Source organism: Halichoerus grypus, chromosome 9 (genome assembly GCF_964656455.1).
Source record: "Halichoerus grypus chromosome 9, mHalGry1.hap1.1, whole genome shotgun sequence".
NCBI classification, from domain to species: Eukaryota; Metazoa; Chordata; class Mammalia; order Carnivora; family Phocidae; genus Halichoerus; species Halichoerus grypus.
Window position 1 is genome coordinate 43391555 of NC_135720.1, and position 22382 is coordinate 43413936.

Genomic DNA, 22382 nt, shown 5'->3' on the forward strand with positions numbered 1-22382 from the left:
CTGCCTGGGGCAAAGACACTTGAGAATCTGCAGCAGGCCCCTCCCCCAGAAGATCAGCAAGAACATCCAGGCAAGACCAATTTTACCAATCATTGAGAATTGCAGAACTCAGCGCTAGGGGCATACAGCATATAGAATTCATGGTTTTTTCCCCACAATTCTTTAGTCTTTTAATTTAAAATTTTTTTCTCTTTCCTTTTCAACAATTTCTTATTTTATCAGCTTTTAAAACTTTAATTTTCATTTTTACAGTTATATTCTAACCTTTCATTGTATTTAATGATTAAATAATGACTCATTAATATTTAATCTTTCTTTCTTTACAATTTTGGGATGCAGATTCTTCTAAAAGACCACAATACACCAAGAATCTAGTGTATGGCTCTGTTTTCTTCATGGGTCTGATAATATTCTCTCTCTCTTTCTTTTTCTTTTTTTTTTTCCTGTTAAAATCTTTTTTAAAATTTTCATCTTTACAGTTACAGTCTTTCAGTGTATTTACTTTATTTATGTAAGTTTTCTTTCTTTACAATTTTGAGATATAGTTTCTTGTAACAAACCGACCAAAATACAGTCAGGATATAGTGTATTGCTCTGTTCTTTTCACTTGTCTGTTTATATTCCTTCTCTTTTTTTCCTCTTTTTTCTCTTCTTTTAATTTTCATTTTTACAGTTACATTCTGTCCTTTAATTGTATTTAATTTTATTTTTTACATATATAAGTTTTTCTTTCTTTACAATTTTGGGATCTAGTTTTCTAACAAACAGACCAAAATACACACAGGATCCAGTGTATTGGTCTGTTCTGCCCACCTGTCTGATTATATTCTCTTTTTTAATTTTTATTTTATTTTTTTGGTTTCCAGTCTTACCTGATTTCTTTAGTGTATATTTCTCTGGGGTCGTTGCCATTTTAGTATTTTGTTCTCTCGTTCATCTGTTCTTCTCTGGACAGAATGACAAGATGGAAAAACTCACCTAAAAAAAGAGAAAAAGAGGCAGTACTGATTGCCAGGGACCTAATCAGTATGGATATAAGTAAGATGTCGGAACTAGAGTTCAGAATAATGATTATAAAGATACTACCTGGGTTTGAGCAGAGAATCCTTTTCTGGAGAAATAAAAGAACTAAAATTGAAATAAGTTGAAATAAAAAAAGGCTATTAATGAGATGCAATAAAAAATGGAGGCTCTAACTACTAAGATAAATGAGGCAGAAGAGAGAATTGGTGATAATAAAAGACAAAATGATGGAGAATCAAGAAGCTGAGGAAAGAGAGATAAACAACTACTGGATCACGAGGGGAGAATTCGAGAAATAAGTGATACTGTAAAGTGAAACAATATTAGAATAATTGGGATCCCAGAAAAAAGAGGAAAGAGAGAGAGGGGCAGAAGGTATATTGGAGCAAATTATAGTGGAGAACTTACCCTAATCTGGGGAAGGAAGCAGGCATAAAAGCCCAGGAGGCACAGAGAACCCTTCTCAAAATCAGTAAAAACAGGTCTGTACCCCGACATATAATAGTGAAACTTGTAAATCTCAGAGACAAAGAGGAAATCCTGAAAGCAACTTGGGACAAGAGGTCCATAAACCTACAAGGGTGGAAACATTAGACTTGCAGCGGACCTATCCACAGAGACCTGGCAGGCCAGAAAGAACTGGCATGATATATTCAGGGTACTAAATGAGAAAAATATGCAGCCAAGAATACTTTATCCAGCTAGGATGTCATTCAAAATAGAAGGAGTGATAAAAAGCTCCCAGGACAAACAGAAACTAAAAGAATTTGTGATCACCAAACTAGCCCTACAAGAAATAGTAAAAAGGATTCTTTAAGCAAAGAGAGAGCCCAAAAGTATATAGACCAGAAAGGAACAGAGAGAATCTACAGAAACGGTGACTTTACAGGTAATACAATGGCACTAAATTCATATCTTTCAATAATAACCCTGAATGTAAATGGGCTAAATGCCCCAATCAAAAGACACAGGGTATCAGATTGAATAAAAAAGCAAGACCCATTGATATGCTGTCTGCAGGAGACTCATTTTAGACCCAAAGACACCTCCAGATTTAAAGTGAGGGGGTAAAAAACCATATATCATGCTAGTGGACATGAAAAGAAAGCTGGTGTGGCAATCCTTATACAAATTAGATTCTAAGGCTGTAATAAGAGATGAGGAAGGACACTATATCATAATTAAAGGGTCTATCCAACAAGAAGATCTAACAGTTGTAAATATTTATACCCCTAACATGGGAGCAGCCAGTTATATAAACCAATTAATAATAAAACTAAAGAAACACATCGATAATAATACAATAATAGTAGGGAACTTTAACACTCCAGTCACTGCAATGGACAGATCATCTAAGCAGAGGATCAACAAGGAAACAAAAGCTTTGAATGACACACTGGACCAGGTGGACTTTACAGATACATTTAGAACACTCCATCCTAAAGCAATAGAACACACATTCTTGTCGAGTGCACATGGAACATTCTCCAGAATAGATCACACACTGGGTCACAAATCAGGTTTCAACTGGTACCAAAAAATTGGGATCATTCCATGCATATTTTCAGACCACAATGCTTTGAAACCTGGAACTCAATCAGAAGAGGAAATTTGGAAAGAACTCAAACACATGGAGGCTATAAAGACCATCTTATTAAAGAATGAATTGGTCAACCAGGAAATAAAAGAAGAATTTAAGAAATTCATGGAAACAAATGAAAATGAAAGCACAACACTTCAAAACGTTTGGGATGCAGCAAAGGTGGTCCTAAGAGGAAAGTATATAGCAATACAAGCCTTTCTCAAGAAACAAAAAAGGCCTTAAATACAAAACCTAACCTTACACCTAAAGGAGCTGGAGTAAGAACAGCAAATAAAGCCTAACCCAGCAGGAGAAGAGAAATAATAAAGATTAGAGCAAAAATCAATGAAATAGAAACCAAAAGAAGAGTAGAACAGATCAATGAAACTAGGAGCTGGTTCTTTGAAAGAATTAATAAGATTGATAAACCTCGGGCCAGACTTCTCAAAAAGAAAAGAGAAAGGACCCAAATAAATAAAATCATGAATGAAAGAGGAGAGATCACAACCAACACCGAAGAAATACAGTTATAAGAACATATTATGAGCAACTCTGCCAACAAATTAGGCAATCTGGAAGAAATGGATGCATTCCTAGAGATGTATAAACTACCAAAACTGAAACAGGAAGAAATAGAAAACCTGAACAGACCCATAACTAGCAAGGAAATTGAAGCATTAATCAAAAATCTCCCAACAAACAAGAGCCCAGGGCCAGATGGCTTCCCAGGCGAATTCTACCAAACACTTAAGGAAGAATTAATACCTATTCTTCTGAAGCTGTTTCCAAAAAATAGAAATGGAAGGAAAGCTTCCAGACTCTATGAGGCCAGCATTACCTTGATCCCAAAACCAGACAAAGACCCCACCAAAAAGGAGAATTACAGACCAATATCCCTGATGAACATGGATGCCAAAATTCTCACCAAGACACTAGCCAGTAAACTCCATTTAAAGGATTATTCACCAGGACCAAGTGGGATTTATTCCTGGACTGCAAGGGCGATTCAACATCTGCAAATCAATCAGTGTGATACACTACATAAATAAAAGAAAGGATAAGAACCATATGATCCTCTCAATAGATGCAGAAAGACCATTTCATAAGGTACAGCATTCTTCCTTCATTAAAACTTTTCACAGTGTAGGGATGGAGGGAACATACCTCAATTTGGTAAAAGCCATATATGAAAAGCCCACAGCAAATATCACTCTCAATGGGGAAAAAACTGGGAGCTTTTCCCCTAAGGTGAGGAGCACAGCAGGGATTCCACAATCACCACTGCTGTTCAACACAGTACTAGAATTTCTAGCCTCAGCAGTCAGACAAAAAAAAAAAAAAAAAAGCATCTGAATTGGCAAAGAAGAAGTCAAACTCTCACTCTTTGCAGATGACATGATACTCTATGTGGAAAACCCAAAAGATTCCACCCCAAAATTCCAAAGCTTATACAGGAGTTCAGCAAAGTGGCAGGATATAAAATCAGTGCACAGAAATCAGTTGCATTTCTATACACTAACAATGAGACAGTAGAAGGAGAAATTAAAGAGTCATCCCATTTACAATTGCACGCAAAACCATAAGATACCTAGGAATAAGCCTAACCAAAGAGGCAAAGGATCTGTACTCAGAGAGAGAACTTTACAACACTCATGAAAGAAATGGAGGAAGACACAAAGAGATGGAAAAACATTCCATGCCCATGGTATGAAAGCACAAATATTGTTAAATGTCTATGCTACCTAGAGCAGTCTATATATTTAATGCAAACCCTGTCAGAATACCATCAACTTTTTTCACAGAGCTGGAACAAAAAATCCTAAAATTTGTGTGGAACCAGAAAAGACCCCGAATAGCCAAAGGAATGGCGAAAAAGAAAACCAATGTTGGTGGCGTCACAATGCTGGACTTGAAACTCTATTACAAAGCTGTAATCATCAGGACAGTATGGTACTGGCACAAAAACAGACACATAGATCAATGGAACAGAATAGAGAACCCAGAAATGGACCCTCAACTCTGGTCAACTAATCTTCAACAAAGCAGGAAAGAATGTCCAATGGAAAAAAGACAGTCTCTTCAACAAATGGTGTTGGGAAAATTGGACAGTCACATGCAGAAGAATGAAACTGGATCATTTCTTACACCATACACAAAAATAGACTCAAAATGAATGGAAGACCTAAATGTGAGACAGGAATCCATCAAAATCCTTGAGAACACAGGCAGCAATCTTTGTGACCTCGACTGCATCAACTTCTTTCTAGAAAGGTCTCCAAAGGCAAGGGAAACAAAGGCAAAAATGAATTATTAGGACTTGATCAAGATAGAAAGCTTTTGCACAAGAAAGGAAACAGTCGACAAAACCAAAAGACAACAGAATGGGAGAAGATATTTGCAAATGTCTTATCAGTTAAAGGGCTATTATCCAGAATCTATAAAGAACTTCTCAAACTCAATGCCCAAGGAATAGATAATCTAATCAAGAAATGGGCAGAAGACATGAGCAGATATTTCTCCAATGAAGACAGAAAAATGGCCCACAGACACATGAAAAAATGCTCACCATCACTCGGCATTAGGGAAATACAAATCAAAACCACAATGAGATACCACCTCACACCAGTCAGAATGGCTAAAATTAACAAGTCAGGAATGACAGATGTTGGCGAGGATGCAGAGAAGGGAGAACCCTCTTACACTGTTGGTGGGAATGCAAGCTGGTGCAGCCACTCTGGAAAACAGTATGGAGGTTCCTCAAAAAGTTGAAAATAGAGCTATCCTATGACCCAGCAACTGCACTACTGGGTATTTACCCCAAAGATACAAATGTAATGATCTGAAGGGGCACCTGCACACCAGTGTTCATAGTAGTAATGCCCACAAGAGCCAGATGGAAAGAGCCTAGAAGTCCATTGACAAATGAGTGGGTAAAGAAAAAGTGGAATACTACTCAGCCATCAAAAAAAATGAAATCTCACTATTTGCAACGACGTGGATGGAATTAGAGGGTATTATGCTAAGTTGAAATAATTCAATCATAGATATTTAAATGATCTCACTTATGTGGAATCTAAGACACAAAGGAGAGGTCACAGGGGATGAGAGGAAAAAAATAAAACAAGATAAAAATCAGAGAGGGAGACAAACCATAAGAGACTCTTAATCCTAGGGAACAAACTGAGGGTTGCTGGAGGGGAGGGCGATGGGGGGATGGTTAACTGAGTGATAGATGTTAAGCAGGGCATGTGATGCAATGGGCACTGGGTATTATGTAAGACTGATGAATCACTGACCTCTACCTCTACCTCTCTGAACCCAATAATACATGATATGTTAATTGATTTTGAATTAAAAAAATAGAAAAAAATAAAAATAAATCTCTTCATATTCATTTAATTATCACAACAACCCTATAAGATAGGTACTCTAATTTGTTCTCTTTTTACATATGAAGAAATTGAGCTACAGATTAGATAAGTGTCTTACTCCTGGGCTCACTGCTAATAAGAGGTTGGATAGAGCTTGAGTCCAGGCAGCCTAGTTTCACAGTCCATTCTTTACTGCTAAGGTATACTATTAATTCTATAATAAAAGAATAGGGGCACCTGGGTGGCTCAGTTGTTAAGCATCTGCCTTCGGCTCAGGTCGTGATCCCAGGGTCCTGGGATCGAGCCCCACATCGAGCTCCCTGCTCAGCGGGAACCCTGTTTCTCTCTCTCCGACTCCCCCTGCTTGTGTTCCCTCTCTCACTAAAAAAAATTCTATAATAAAAGAATAAAAAACTAAGACAATTAGATTCACTTAGCCTAGAGATAATCAGTACTGAAATGGATTGGATGATGGCAGTGAGGAACAAATATTGCAGTATTAAGTTTCTTTCATTTTAGCTAGATAATCTCCAGTGTATGTTGAGATTTTCCATGTGTGTGTGTGCGTGCGTGTGTGTGTGCGTGGTTACTAATAATGTGAATGCTTTTCTTATGTTTTAATGTTCTTTTTAATTTTTTGTAACTTTTTCTGTTTTTTGTTCCTATAGGAGATTGTTTTCTCATATTTATTAGGAATTTTGGCCATCAAAATCCCCCCAAACCATTTATAATTATTATTTTTTAGCTGCTTTGGAAAATATTTACTGATCTTAATTTCAGACTGGCTCAAGGGATAGTTAAAAATCTCCTGGATTTTAAAATAAACAGACAACAACAACAATCCCCCCAACCCTGTTTAATCTTTCTTCTAAAAGGAAAAATATTTTTTAGATCTAATTATAAGGCTTCCAGAATTTTAATTTTATACCATGAACATTTATTGGGTGTGTAGTGGCAGTGATGACTGGCAATAATGACTACATTTATTGAGACCCCACCTGACTCTTCAGCTCTGTGCTAGAGACTTAAAAAGAAAAAAAGGTTGTCTTTCACTGTTCTTAATTTGGTGAGGGAGAAGAAAGTCATACACAAATGGGTTAATATAATTTAGAAAATGCTGTTACTGGAATTTTGAATGATATATTGAGAGAACACAAGACACTTTTAGAGCAAGTTAATTCTGAACTGAGACTTTTAAAGAAGGTAGAGAAGGAAAATAGCTTGGAGTCCATTAAAGGACCTAGTCTGTTTGGAGGCAGTGATGAGGTATGTGTGGCTAGAGAGTGTTTGTAGGGGAGCTGAAATGGGCAAGGTAGGGGTTGGAGGGATTAGAAGGTGGGCTGTCAATTGGTTAAGAACTTTGCCAAACTTAAGTAGTTTGAGTTTTATTTAATATGCAGGAAGGAACCTATAGATCTATATTAACAAGAGAATGATGTAAATATATTTGACTGTCAAAAGGTAACTCTGGTAGGAGGGATTGAGGATGGCTTGGGTGGAGTTACTTCAGCGGCAGATTCTTGCAGCACTCCAGCCAAAAGACATGATCGTGATGGGCATGGAGAGGAGAGATCTAATTCAGGTAGTATTTAAACAGTTTTACAAACTGATTACCTGTAACGGTTAAGGAAAAGAGGTTTTTTTGTTGTTGTGTTCCCTGGATTTGTTTTTAACTTAGTCGTACATTGATTTCTACTGATAGTTGAATTGGGGCAGTTGAGGGCCATTGTTCTGGACTTTGTGCAAAAGTACTTTGTACCATTTCAGAGGTGTTGAAATGTGAGATATATGCATCTTCTGGCATACAAGGGTAAATGGCTTTGATATTTTTTGTTTTGTTCTGTTGGTTTGTGTGTGTGTGTGTGTGTGTGTGTGAAACAGTTGGTTCACAATCCACCGATAACCTGCATTTTGAGAAACATTGCAGTTGGTATTCATGATTTGTATTATATTCAGCTTTTTATGTAAAAGTAAATCTGCTTTGTTTTTATTTTCTTCTGGCTTAGAGTTGTCATTTAAAAAATTCAGTAAGATTAGTTGTTATTCTTCTAAGTGCAGTTATAGATATATAACATTGTGGAAGATGATATTTTGTGCATTTTTGCTTCCAACTACAAAAAAAAAAAGCTTCAGAAAGAAAGTGTAATAGGTTACCTCTTCACTTGATGCTAATCTTCGTGTATTTTCCAGTGTGAGAATTATTAATTTTTAAATAAGTTATCCCTAGGCATTCAGTATTCTATTTAAAAGAATTGAAATTGGTGTTAAAAAATATACTGTTTTCCAAAGAGAAGTTCCATTGGATACTGGTGTCCTAGTATCTTTGCTATTCTTACAGAAGTGCTTCTGTCTTTGTTCTAGAGAAAACTGATTTTACAGTCAGTCATTCAACTGCTTTAATATGATAGGACCTAGGTAAGACTTTATTGTTATAGATCACTGAGACTTATTTTAATTTTTTAAAAGTCCATAGCACATCTCTAGAAATTGAGTAGTTCCCATTTCAGTAACATAGTCGTATAACTATCATGTGAGAATATTTTCCTTATATCTCCTGGTAAGCATATTTCACTTCTAGTTCTTAACTGCTTTGTGATTCTGGATTGACTTGAATAGAGACAAGACATGTCATTTTCAGCATGAATTAATTCAATCTGAATTAAAGATTAGAATGTTATTTTATTCATGACATTTGTTAATTATCTTTAGTGTTTTAGGCATATAATATAAATTGGATCCTTTTTAAAAAAGAAGTACAGTTGACCCTTAAAACAGTGCAGGAATTAGGGGTGCCAATCCCCTGTGCAGTCAAATCCGTATAAATCTTTTGACTCTTCAAAAACTTAACTACTAATAGCCTGCTATTGATTGGGAAGCCTTATGGATAACATAAACAGTTGATTAACACATATCTTATATGTTACATGTATTTATACTGTATTTTTACAATAAAGTGAGCTAGAGAAAAAACATTAAATCACAAGAGAAAATACAATACTGTACTATATTTCTCGATACCATAAGTTTACATCAACTGTGTATGAGACAAATTGTATCTGTATCAATATTGTCCTAAATGATACAAAACACTGTAGATGTTATACATGTATCTAATGCTAGACACCAAAAATGAAAAGATATTGTGAAAAAGAAATTGATATATATTTATAGGTATAAGGATGCATGCATTGATAATGAAGAAGCAATAATATGATTGCTCAGCAGTAGCCTAGCTTATACATTAATGAATGAATCATTATAACATTTTTATGGCATATAGTATTACACTCATATTCATAATATGTTGTTGGAAACAGTGTTACATTTCTTTAAAAACCACTTATGTGTGATGATAGACTGATACACAGTTTTCGGTTACTAGAGAGAGAGACATACTATGAGGGAATGTAATTCTTTGAAAGCAAAGTTATAAAACTGAGAAAACTAACACATTATTAATTTTACATTTAATATTACTCATTTTATGCCTATGTGAAGATAGGCTATCCATTCCCATACAGGTTTTGCACAGGATGTTCTACATGTGAATGCTTAGGCAGTTATGACAGTGGCACAAAAACATCTCACACAGTTCTTGCCATAAAATTATTAGGTTTTCATGCAAAGACACATATACAACAGGTAAGTTTATTAACTGTATGGCATGATGATTATTTACTATTCATTAAATGGAAGTGGATAATCATAGAGGTCTGTATCCTGGCTATCTTCATGTTGATAGGCTGAGGAGGAGGAGAGAAAGGAGGGGCTTGGTCTTGCTTTCTTATGAGTGGTAGAGGTGGAGGAGGTGGAGGAAGTGGATGGGGAGGCAGGCACATTTGGTGTAACTTTACATAAATACATCGTAATTTCTGTCTGACTTCTTTGCTTTTTCATTTCTCAAAAAATGTTTCTATGCAGTACAAGTCATTCTTCTGCCGTTTGCTTTAGTTTTCGTGCTCGCATCATGGAATGGTCCCTGTTGTAAAAGAAGTCAAAGCAGTCTTGAGTAATCAGAACCCTTCTGCCAGATTGTTTAATGTCAATTTGTTTTCTGGCCCTGCTGCTTCTGTGTCTTCTTTTTCATTGTCTGGCATTGGTTCAGAAGCTCTCCTCTCCAGCAAGCCATCTTCTGTTAATTTCTCTGGTGTTTTATCTATTAGCTCTTGAATTTCTCCAAGATCCGTATCTTGAAAGCCTCAGTTTCCTACCTATTTTGCCATTTCCACAATCTCTTTCATTATTCCTTTGATTGGCTCTGTTGTAAATCCTGTGAAGTCATACACAACATCTTGACAGTTTCCTCCAGCAGGAATTTATTGTTTTTGGGTTGGTGGCTTTCACAGCTTTTTCTGTAACAATGATGGTATCATCAGTGGTGTAATCTTTCCAGACTTTCATGATGTTCTCTCTATTGCGGTTCTGTTCCATAGCGTATATAATCCTTTCCACAGTGAACCATGCAAAATGAATCTTAAAGGTCCTTATGACCTCTTGATCCAGAGGCTGAGTTAGAGACATTGAGTTAGAGACATAGAGACACAGAGAACTCATAAGGTTCTAGATGATCAGGGGCTTTGTCAGATATCAAAAGCACTTTAAAAAGCAGTCCCTTTCTGACAAGGTACTTTCTGACTTCAGGGACAAAGCATCAATGGAACCAGTCTAGATAAAGGGTTCTTGTTCAAGCCTTCTTGTTTTACAACCAAAAGACTGGCTGCTGGTGGTTAGTTACTTTTTCGTTCAAAGCTGGGGGTTAGCAGCTTTACGGATAAGGACAGTCCTGATCATACACCCTACTGCATTTGCACAAAACAACAGTTAGCCCATTCCTTCCTGCATTAAATTTTGGTGCTCTCTCCTCTTCCTTACTAATAAATATCTTTTGTGGCCATTTCTTTCGGAGTAAGGCACTTTTGTCTGCCTTAAATTTAAACCTGTACAGGCAGATAGCTTTTCTCATCAATGATTTTCGTAATGGTGTCTGGGAATTCATCTGCTGCCTCTTGGTGGGCAGAAGCTGTTTCTCCTGTTATCTTGACATTTTTTAAGCCAAACTTCTTTCTAAAATTATCAGACCATCCTGTGCTGGCATTAAATTCTTCAGCTTTATATCCTTCACCTTCTTTTTGCTTTAAGTTGTCATGTACTGTAATGACTTTGGTTTTTCTCAAATCATGCTAATAGGTATGCCATTCTTACACAATCTTGCACCCACATAAAAGCTGTATTTTCAGTACAAGTTAAAAAGATATTTCACGAAAAGTTGAAGTTTTTTGCTCTTGCTGGTGTAGCTGCAGCAACGGCTTCACAAATTTCCTTTTCTTTTTTAACAATGATCTTCATGCTGGATTCATTTATTTAGAAATGGAAGGCAACTACAGGTACAGACATAGTACATATCAAGCATTCAGCTTTTTCTTTCTAATGTCCTGATTTTTTTTAGCTTCTTGGGAGCATTTCCAGCATCACTAGTGACAGTGTATGGGTCCCTTGGTGTTGTTGAAGGTTTATGTTATTGCACACAACGCAATGAAAAATATGTAAGAACCACAAGAGCTCACTCAACAAGAGGTGGCTACAAAACTATAACAGTAGTACAGTATGTATGTACTTTAGTTAATTTTATGCGGTTATGATTTATTACTACATCTTTGTGTTTATTACATTTCTCTTGACTTCAAATGGCACCATGTACAGTGTGAAATGTTTGTGTAAGTTTTGATTAATTGTAACTTTTTTCTGTTTTTTTTTTTTAACTTTTCCCACTATTTATTTATTTATTGATGTAGTGTTCCATGATTCATTGTTTGCGTATAACACCCGGTGCTCCATTCAATACGTGCCCTCTTTAACACCCATCACCAGGCTAACCCATCCTCCCACCCCCCTCCCCTCTAGAACCCTCAGTTTGTTTCTCAGAGTCCATAGTCTCTCATGGTTCGTCTCCCCCTCTGATTCCCCCCCCCCTTCACTTTTCCCTTCCTACTATCTTCTTCTTCTTTTTTTTTTTAACATATAATGTATTATTTGTTTCAGAGGTACAGGTCTGTGATTCAAAAGTCTTACACAATTCACAGCACTCACCATAGCACATACCCTCCCCAATGTCTATCACCCAGCCACCCCATCCCTCCCACCCCCCACCACTCCAGCAACCCTCAGTTTGTTTCCTGAGATTAAGAATTCCTCGTATCAGTGAGATCATATGATACATGCAGCCATAAAAAAAAACAACCCGAAATCTTGCCATATGCAACGACATGGATGGAACTAGAGGGTATTATGCTAAGCGAAATAATTGTAACTTTTTATAATAGATTTGTTTATATTTTCTGGTAGTGATAAAATAGGACTAGTATCTACATATATTTTGTGCATTCATGACAGACCTAACTTTTTCTTAATTTTTTTGGTATCCCTAGGCTAGTTGGTTCATTTGCAAGTTTTTTCATATTGTCACAAATCTCCAAAAAATTTCCTGCTGTGTTTACTTAAAAAAAATCTGTGTATAACGGGAGGCACTCAGTTCAAACCCCTTGTTGTTCAAGAATCAACTACAATGTTAAAAGTCTAAAAACTTTTAATTTCTCTTACTCTTAGTAAGATTGGACATTGTTTCATATCTTTGTCATTTACATGTATTCCTAGCCTATTTATGCTATTTGCTGGATATTCTTTTTTTTTTTTTTTTTAAAGATTTCTATTTATTTTTTGACAGAGAGAGAGAGACAGCGAGAGAGGGAACACAAGCAGGGGGAGTGGGAGAGGGAGAAGCAGGCTTCCCTCGGAGCAGGGAGCCCGATGTGGGGCTCGATCCTAGGACCCCGGCGTCATGACCTGAGCCGAAGGCAGACGCCCAACGACTAAGCCACCCAGGCCCCCCTATTTGCTGGATATTCTTAAAAAATATTTCTCCAAGTAATAGGTTTGCACTTGGGAGAGAAAGTAGTGGGCTGGTTATGGTTACCCTTTTTGATAATGGTTTAGACAGGATGTTGAGTTCATTTACAGGGGTTATTACCTGAGGAGCTGATTGAAGAAAACATTTTGGTATAGATTATGGACAGATCAGAGTTAGGGCAGGCCTGGTTACAGAATACTTTCACTTGGTGCTTTAATATGTGAGTGATTAATCAAATGAATTACGGTTAAGTCCCATTCTGAGAGAAGCCTAGAATCTATAAAGTTTTAAGTTGTTGTTCTGAACATCAAACCTGGCTATGTGTCTCTTTGGTCAATATTTTAAATTTTGAGTTAATTTAAATGTATATGTTTTTTGTTTGTTTTTTTGGGTTTTTTTTTGTTTTTTTAGAGAGAGAGAGAGAACTCGTCGGTGGGGGGTAGGCAGAGGGAGAGAAATAATCTTAAGCAGGTTCCGTGCCCAGCGCAGAGCCCGATGTGGGGCTCAGTCTCACAACCCTGAGATCATGACCTGAGCCAAAATCAAGAATCAGATGCTTAACTGACTGAGCCACCTAGGCGCCCCTAAATGTATGTGGTTTTTAAGGCTACTTACTTACCTTATACATCTATAAAACCAAAACAAATTTAATTCGTAAATTATATGTAAATAGAAATTTAAACTAATATTAACATGGCATAATGTTTTATTAAAACTAAATCTTTAATATTGGGATTAATATTGGTAGAAAATAGCTTCAGGTCTGGTTTTAATAATCTGTTTATGAATTTTGATTTTTAACATTAAATACAGAGACAGGCTGTTCCTAAAATTGTGGTAAAATGATTTAATCCATTTTATGACATGTTTATTATTTTGAGACCCTTACATTTAAATCTAAAAACTTTATTTTTCTGAAGACTGTTAGAAGGCACTCCTTGTATGGCAGATTCAATGGTGTATCAGCTTATAATTCTGTGAAGATGTCTTGTTTCATATCATGATAAGTGCCCCATATGTTATTTGCTCTTTACTTAGAAGCAACTGCATTTGTGAACATAAAGCACAAATGCGGGCTTTGAAATTATTGATAATAAATCTGTTTTAAGGTAGCTATTCAGATCATCTGTAATATGCTTATTAATTTTTTAAGGATGTCATTGAAGAAAGCCCCAAATTCTTGTGTAGAACTTGTTAACTTCCACGAATAAGTCTTCAAGCTCCAATTTGAGAATCACTCTGTTCATCATTAATAAAGATATGTGCTTCTATAGCTTTTATATAAAATTCAATAGATTTAAAATTGCTTTCTAAGATGACTGTAATATTTTATTAAAGATTTTATTTATTTGAGAGAGAGAGTGTGCGTGCACACACTTCATGGGGGGGGGGTGGGGAGCGAGAGAGAAAAGCCGACTCCCAGCTGAGCGAGGAGCCCGACATATCCCAGACGCCCAGACTGCCTGAGATCATGACCTGAGCCGAAGTCAGATGCCCAGATGACTGAACCACCCAGGCACCCCTCAGATTACTGTAACTTTTATGAATTAGTTATAAGTGGTTCACAGACTGGCACTGGTCCTTGGATATACTTTGTGTGGCATTGTAATGGACAATAATTTAAGAATGAAGTAAGCAGAAACGTAAAATGATGGGTAAATCAGAAAAAGACAAATAAAAATTAAGTAAAAATGGACAGATAAGTGAAAGTAAAGACCAAGAGAACATTAAAAAGTGATGTTAGCTAAAAAATGAAGATTTAATATAACTCAACAGGGAAAATTGAGCAGAGACAGGAAAATGCTATGGTGTTAATCTTTTATCAAAACATGACTAAATAAATAAAAAATTCAATACAAAATAATTTTCAATGTTAATGATTAGGATACAGTAGAAAACATTTATTTTCCATTAGCATATTCCACTCAAATTGTCATGCAGTATGATTCAATTAGGCTTTCCCTGGGCCCCAATTCTTAACTCATGCCTCTGTGTGGTATCACAGATGTCTCCGTATCAAATATTCTAGAGCAGAATGCTGACATTTCCAGACAGATAGATTTGACATTTTAAATAAGCAGTACATGTTTCAGAGTTCAAAACCTATAAGCAGAAATCAGAGTCCTTTAGCAGAGGAAGCTTGGAAATCAGCATTAAATTTTTAGGTGTGTTAAGTTTATTTGATGAATTTTAGATATCATTGATCTATTTTAATTATTTGGTGCAGAAAATAACTTTTATGTGTATTTTTTCTAAGGTCAAAAAAAGATCTCTTCTGTCTACTCCTAGACATTAGAAATGTGCTAATTTTTGCATATTTTCCTTTGTAGGCCCAGATTATTCTTCATCAGCATGGTTACCTGGTAATGAATCATTGTGGCAGGCCACAACTGTTACATCTAACCATCGAAATAATCATATCAGGAGACATAGTATAACTTCTGACAGTGGTGACACCGGCATTGGGACTTCCTGTTCTGACAGCGTGGAAGGTGAGCTGAAATTCTTAGTGTTTAGACATGAGCCCTCAGAGAATGGTTGCGATCCCATTCAAGGGATATGTTCTATTGTTCCAAAATAAATTATAATGTTTGAATATTTAATAATCTTCAGTGTTATCATATCAAATGAAATTGTTCCTCTGATCATATTAATTTTCCCTTACTCACTTTTTAAACTATTTTTATATAATTATAGATTCATAGGGAATTTTAAGAAATAGTACAGTGATTCTGTGCACCCTTTATTCAATACCTCCCACCCCCACCCATGGTAATATCTCACAAAACTGCAGTGCACTATCACAACCAGGATACTGATACAGAGAAAATACAGAACGTTTCTATCACCACAGTATACACCTCATGTTGCTCAGTCTCCTCCTGCCCTCCCTTAACCTTTGAAACCACTAAATCTGTTCTCCATTTTTATAATTTTGTCATTTCAAGAATGCTGTATAAAAAGAATCATAGAGTATGTAACCCTTTAATATTGGCTTTTTTTCTTTGACAATGCATCCAGGTTGTTGCATATATCGATAGTTCATTTCTCTTATTGCTAAGTAGTATTCAGCAATGGTGGTATTATGTAGACCACATTTTGCTTAAGCATTTTCCCACTAAAAGACATCTGGGTTGTTTCAGTTTTGACGATTTGGAATAAAGCTCCTATAACCATTCATGTCCAGGAACACAGTTGCTGGTTGTATGGCAGTTGTATGTTTAGTTTTTAAAGAAACTGTCACACTGTTTTTCAGAGTGATTATTCCATTTCAGTCAGCAGTGGAAATGGATCATTGTGAGTGATCCAGTTTTTTCTTCATTCTTGTTAACATTGCTGGTTTTTTAATTCTAGCCTTTCTGATGGGAATGTAGTGATACCTCATTGTGCTTTTAATTTTCATTTCCTTAAAGATTAATAATATCGACCATTACTTCACATGTTTATTTTCCATCTGTCTGTTCTCTTCAGTGAAATGTTTCTTCATGTCTTTTGCCTCTGTTTTAATCAGATTATTTCCCTTTTTTTTTTTTTTACTGTTGAGCTCTGAGAGTTCTTTGTATATTTCAGATACTAATCCTTTGTTCGCTATGTGATTTGCAAATATATTCTTCTATTCTGTAGCTTGTCATTTCATCCTCTAACAGTTGATGAAGTTTAGTTATAATTTTAGTGTATAGTTTTTCCTTATATGGATTGTGGTTTTGGGGTCAAATCTAAGAACCCTGCGTAGTCCCAGATCTTGAAGATTTTTCTGTTTTTTTTTCCTTGAAGTTTTATCATTTTTTGTTTTCCATTTAATTCTGTGATCCAGTTTGAGTTAATTTATTATAAAGCAAGTGTGTTTGGGTGTCCCCAAGACCACTCTTCAGCTCAGTGATTTGCTGGAAGGAATTCCAGAACTCAGAAAAGCTGTCATACTAATGGTTATGGTTTGTTACAGCCAAAGGATACAGAGTTAAATCAACAATAGAAAAAGAAGCAAAGGGCAGGGTCTAGGAGACACTAGGCCCAACCATTTGTCCTCTCCCAGTGGAGTTGTGTGGGTGGTGTTTAATTCTCCCAGCAGTGATTTTTGACAGCACATACGAGGATTTTGCTAACCAGGCAAAGTCACCCAAGCCTTGGTCCAGGATTTTTATTGTGGGTTGGTTCTGTTGGCATGGTTGACTCCTTGTGTGGATGACCTTAGTCCCTAGCCCTTGAGAAGTCAAGCTGAGAACACGTTTCAAGACTCCCACCATAAGTCACATTATTAGCATAGACTATATGAAGTGACCCAAGGCCCCCAGGTAAACAAAGATAGTCTTATTAGGCAGGGTATTCCAAGGGTTTAGAGGTTACCTCTTAGGAGCCAAAGATAAGGGCCAAACCTTTCTTGTAATGTGCAGGATATTGAAAACCCCGACATGCTGACTTAATCCTTTTTGCACGGTGTGAGACTAAGATTGGAGTTCATTTTCTTTGCATAATAAGTATTGAAATTGGGTAGAATAATTATTCCTATTTTATTCTTTTTCAAAACTGTTTTAGCTATTCTCATTCCTTTGCTTTTCTATATAAGTTTTAATAATTTGTCTATATCTATGAAAAAATCTTGTTAGGAATTTTATATAGGAATTGTGTTATCCATATTATCAGCTTGGGGAGAATTGACATGTTTACTCTCGAGTTTTCTAGTCCATTAACATGGTATAGTTCTCCATTTGTTTAAATTTTGATTTTATTCACCCAGTATTGTACCTGTTTTGTTAGAATTATACCAGAGTATTTAATTATTTCTTTTTTGGGGGAGTGATTGTAAATGGCATTGTATTTCCAGTTTTGGTGTCAATATGTTGTTATTGTATAGAAATACAATCTATTTTTGTATGTTTATCTTGTGACATTGTTGAACTCTTTAGTTCTAGGAGTTTTTTTGGTAGATGTCTTGGGATTTTCGCTACAGACAATCATGTCATCAGTAAATAGGGATGTTTTTCCTTTCTAATCTGTATGCCTTTTATTTCCTTTTCTTCATTTATCATCGCAGTGACCAGACCATCCAGAACAGTATTGAAGATGAGAAGTAGGAGTGGACATCCTTATCTTACAGATAAAGTGCTTAGTCTTCCACTGTTAAGTAGCTGTATGACAACTGTTAGCTGTAGGTTTTTTATAGATGTCATCAATTTGAGGAAGTTTCCCTCTAGTCCTACTTTGCTAAGAGGTATTTTTTGGTTTTGTTTTTTTTAAAATAATGAATGGGTATTGGATTTTGCAAATGCTTTTTCTGTATCACTTGATAGATGATATTCTTCATTAGCTTGTTGATATGGTGGCAGATTCCATAGCTTGATTTTTCAAATATTGAGTCAGCTTTCCATCCCTGGAACTCCACTTGGTCAAAATATAGAATTATTTTTATACATTGCTAAATTCTATTAATACTTTGTTAAGGAATTTTTCTGTGTATCCATAAGGAATATTGTTCTGTAGTTTTCTTTTTGGGAGGACTGTCTTTCCTGTTTCGATGTCAGGATAATACTAGCTTTATAAAATGAATTGGGAAGTATTCTCTCCTGTTTTCTGGCAGAGACTGTATTAGAGTGACATTGATTCTTTAGGTGTTTGGTAGAATTCTTTAGGGAAACCATCTGGGCCAAGAGATTTCTTTTTTCATAGTTTTAAAGTCATCAATTCAGTTTCCTTAATAATTACAGGGTTATTCAAATTATGCCTCTTAAATTGGATGAATTGTGGTAGCTTCCTCCCCTTCAGAAGTGGCCCATTTTGTCTAAGTTGTCAAATTTATGTGTGTAGAGTTGTTCATAGCATTTCTTTATTATCTCTGGATGTCTGTAGCCTCTGTAGTGATACCCCCTGTTCCATTTCTGGTATTGGTAATTTGTGTCATCTTTCCTTTTTTATTTTTTAGTCTTAGTAGCAGTTTGTCAATTTTATTGACCTTTTCAAAGGATCAATTCTGCATTTCATTAATTTTCTTTTTTCTGTTTGCAATTTCAGTGATTTCTGATCTTTATTATTTCCTTCTTTTTGCTTTGGGTTTATTTTGCTCTTTTTCTAAGTTCTTAAGGTGGATGATTAGTGGTTTGAAACTTTCCCTCTTTTAAGATGGATCCATTTCGTGCTATAAATTTTTCTGAGGACGGTTTTGACTGTGTCCCACAAATTTTGATATTTTGTGTTTTCATTTAGTTTGTTGTTTTCTTAATTTACCTGAGACTTCCTCTTTGACCTTAGGGTTATTCAGTAGTATGTTGTTTAGTTTCATAGTGTTTGGTGTTTTTCTGCTATCTTTCTGTTATGGATTTCAAGTTTGATTCTATTGTGGTCAGAAACACTATGATTTCTAAATTTTTTGAGGTTTCTTTTAGGTCTCAGCATATGGTTTACATGGTATATGTTTTGTGGGCACTTGAAAAGAATGTGTGTTTTGCTGCTGTTGGGTCGATTAGATCCTGTTGGTTGATGGTGTTTTTGTTTTTTTGTTTATCTTTGATGATTTTCTGTCTAGTTGCTCAGTCAGTTGTTAAGAGCAGTTTTTTAGTCTCAACTATAATTGTGGATTTGTGTATTTCTTTTTTTGGTTCTTTAAATTTTTGTTAACATATATTGTAGTTATAGTGCTTGGTGCATACACATTTAGGATTGATATGTATTCTTGGTGGATTGGCCCTTTTACCATTAATATAATGTCCTTCTCTGTCTCTGGTTATTTTCTTGTGCTGGAGTCCACTTTATCTGCTATTTATACAGTACTTTGGCTTTCCTTTGATTAATGTTTAAATGGTAAATGTTTCCTGTTCTTTTTACTTTCAAATCTGTCTGTATCATTATATTTGAAGTAAGTTGCTTCTAACAGCATACAGTTGGATTGTGATTTTTAATTCACTCTGCTAGTCTTTTGCTTGGTATATTTAGACCATTTACCTTTAAAGTAATTATTGATTTATTGATACTTAAGTTCTCTGTTTGTCTTCTTTCTTTCTGTTTTCATTTTCTTGCTTTCCTGTGGGTTAGTGGAACATTTTTAGAATTCTACTTGGATTTATCTATAGTATTTTTAAGTGTATCTCTTTGTATAGCTCTTCTAGTGGTTGCTGTAGGTATATACATACATATGTAATATGAATAATTTATTTTAACAGTTTGAGTGGAGTACAGAATCCTTTACCATACCCTACTTATAAAATTGTTTCAAATACTGTCTCTAGGGGTGCCTGGGTGCCTCAGATGGTTAAGTGTCTGCCTTCAGCTCAGGTCATGATCTCCAGGTCCTGGGATCGAGCCCCACGCCAGGCTCCCTGTTCAGCGGGGAGTCTGCTTCTCCCTCTCCCTCTCCCGCTGCTTGTGCTCTCTGTCTCTCTTCCTCTCAAATGAATAAATAAAATCTTTAAAACAAAAAAACAAAAAACAAATATTGTCTCTATATGTATTTATAACTATATCAGATAGTGTTATAATTTTTACTCCAACCATCAGACTTAATTTAGGAAACTCAAGAGGAGACAGAGCCTATTTTTGCTTTCTGTGTTCTTTCTTCCTTCATGTTTCAAGGTTCCTTTTATTATTTTCTTTTGGTTTAGCCATTTTTTTTTAAGGATACATCTGCTTGTGACAAATTATCCATTTCTTTTCAACCGAGAATATCTTGATTTCTACTTGTTTCCTGAAGAGTAATTTTGTTGGGTATTCATTTCTAGTTTGACAGTTTTTTTTCCCCTAGTACTTGAAAGTATTGTGCCACTTCTTTTGGCCTCCATGGTTTCTGATGAGAAATCTCTTGTCATTTTTCTCTGGCTATTCTGAAGATTTTTTTCTTTGTCTTCAGTTTTTAGAAATTAAGTATCACAGGTCTTTGGATGGATTTCTTTGGATTTTTCCTATTTGGGATTCATACAGCCTCTTGAAACTGTGAACATCCTGCCAAATCTGGGAAGTTTCCAACCATTATTTTCTTTGAGTACTTGAGCCTTTCCCTCTTTCCTTCCAGGACTATGATGGCACAAGTCATAAATCTTTTGTTATTGTTCTACAGGTTTCTGATGCTCTCTTCCTCCTCTCCCCCATCTATTATTTGTTGTTTAGACTGGGTAATTTTTATTGTTTTGTCTTCCAGGTCACTGTTTTTTTTTTTGGGGGGGGGTCTGCTCCATTCTAATGTTGAGCCCTTCCATTGAGCTATTTATTTCTCTTATTGTATTTTTCAGTTCTAAATGTTTATTTTGCTTTTTCTTTATGTCTTTTATTTCTTTGCTGATGCTTTGTTTTGTCTGTTTCAGGCATGCCTGTATTGATCGTCAAAGCAATTTTATGATGATTCCTTTAAAATCCTTGCCAGAGAATTCTAACAATTTTGTTATCTTGGTGTTGGCATCTGTTGATTTTTTTTTCCAATTCATTTTGGGAACTTACTAATACTTTGTATGACAAATGATTTTGAACTGAAATTTGGAGTATTTTGTACAGTTACGAGATTCTAGATTTATATTATTTACTACATAACAAATATTGTTATATTTTTATTACATGTTTTGTAAATATAAGCTATTTACATATAAGTAAATATAATATAAAATTATTATAAACATATAGTAAATATATTATTAGTATATGTTTAAACCTTTTCTATTAGCCGGCTTTGTAAGATACTGCTCTGGCATGTGAAGTGGGGAGAGGTACTACCTCCTTATTGCTAGATGTAGTTAGAAGTCTAGGTTGTCCCCACTTGGCCTCTGTTGATACCTGACGAGTTTGGAGGGGAGTTCCTTGTTACTGCTGGGGGTAGAAGTCCAGGTTTTTCATATCATCACCACTGACACCATTGTGTGGGTGGCCTCATTACTGCTAGGGCATTTGAATGGCCAGACTCTCTTGTTAGGCCTCTCTGATATAACCTAAGAGTGTCTCTGTGCATAGAGAGTACCCATAGTGCCAGACAGGGATGAAAGTCGTGTTTCCCTACTTGGCCTTCTTTGAAACTACCCTGGTGGGGCTCTTTGAAGTACTTTGTTATAGCTTGGCAAGGTTGGAAGTCTAGGCTCCCCACTTGGCTTTTGTTGGTGTGGGTAGAAGTAGAGCTGCGTTTTTTTCTGTAGTATTTGGCTGGAAAAGAGTGGTTACTATCTGAAGAATTTCTTTTTAGCTTCCTCTTTCCTGGTCCATTGGCTGGGGAGAACAGGCTTTTGCTGGGACTTTTTTGGGCCACGCCCTTTGGTTCTTTTGGGTGGCTGTTTTTTTTTTCAGCTCTAAAGCTGAGAGGCAAAAAGAAAACCCAAGGAATTCACCACAGTCTTGTTCCTTGGATCCTGAGGTTCTTAGCTGGTCTGACTTCTTTTCTCCAACTTTCAGTCATATGTTTGTTTTACATATAATGGCTAGGGCTTTCAGTTGTATTTAGTGGGAAGTATAGGGAAGACTGTCTTTTCCATCTTCTCACCAATGTTTCTTATAGATGTTAATAAAAAAATTTAACTATTACTATTTGTCATAACTTTGC

General features: G+C 35.8%; 1 protein-coding gene across 2 annotated transcripts in view; it reads left to right on the forward strand.

Annotated features, from left to right (window-relative positions):
• The window catches only part of CEP85L (centrosomal protein 85L), a 176697-nt gene that overhangs the window by 11853 nt on the left and 142462 nt on the right, over window positions 1-22382 (forward strand). For both annotated transcript variants that reach the window (XM_036121240.2, XM_036121238.2), the window contains exon 2: window positions 15211-15372. In XM_036121240.2, coding sequence (XP_035977133.2) covers window positions 15211-15372 — 162 coding nt within the window. The remainder of the gene's footprint in view (window positions 1-15210; window positions 15373-22382) is intronic.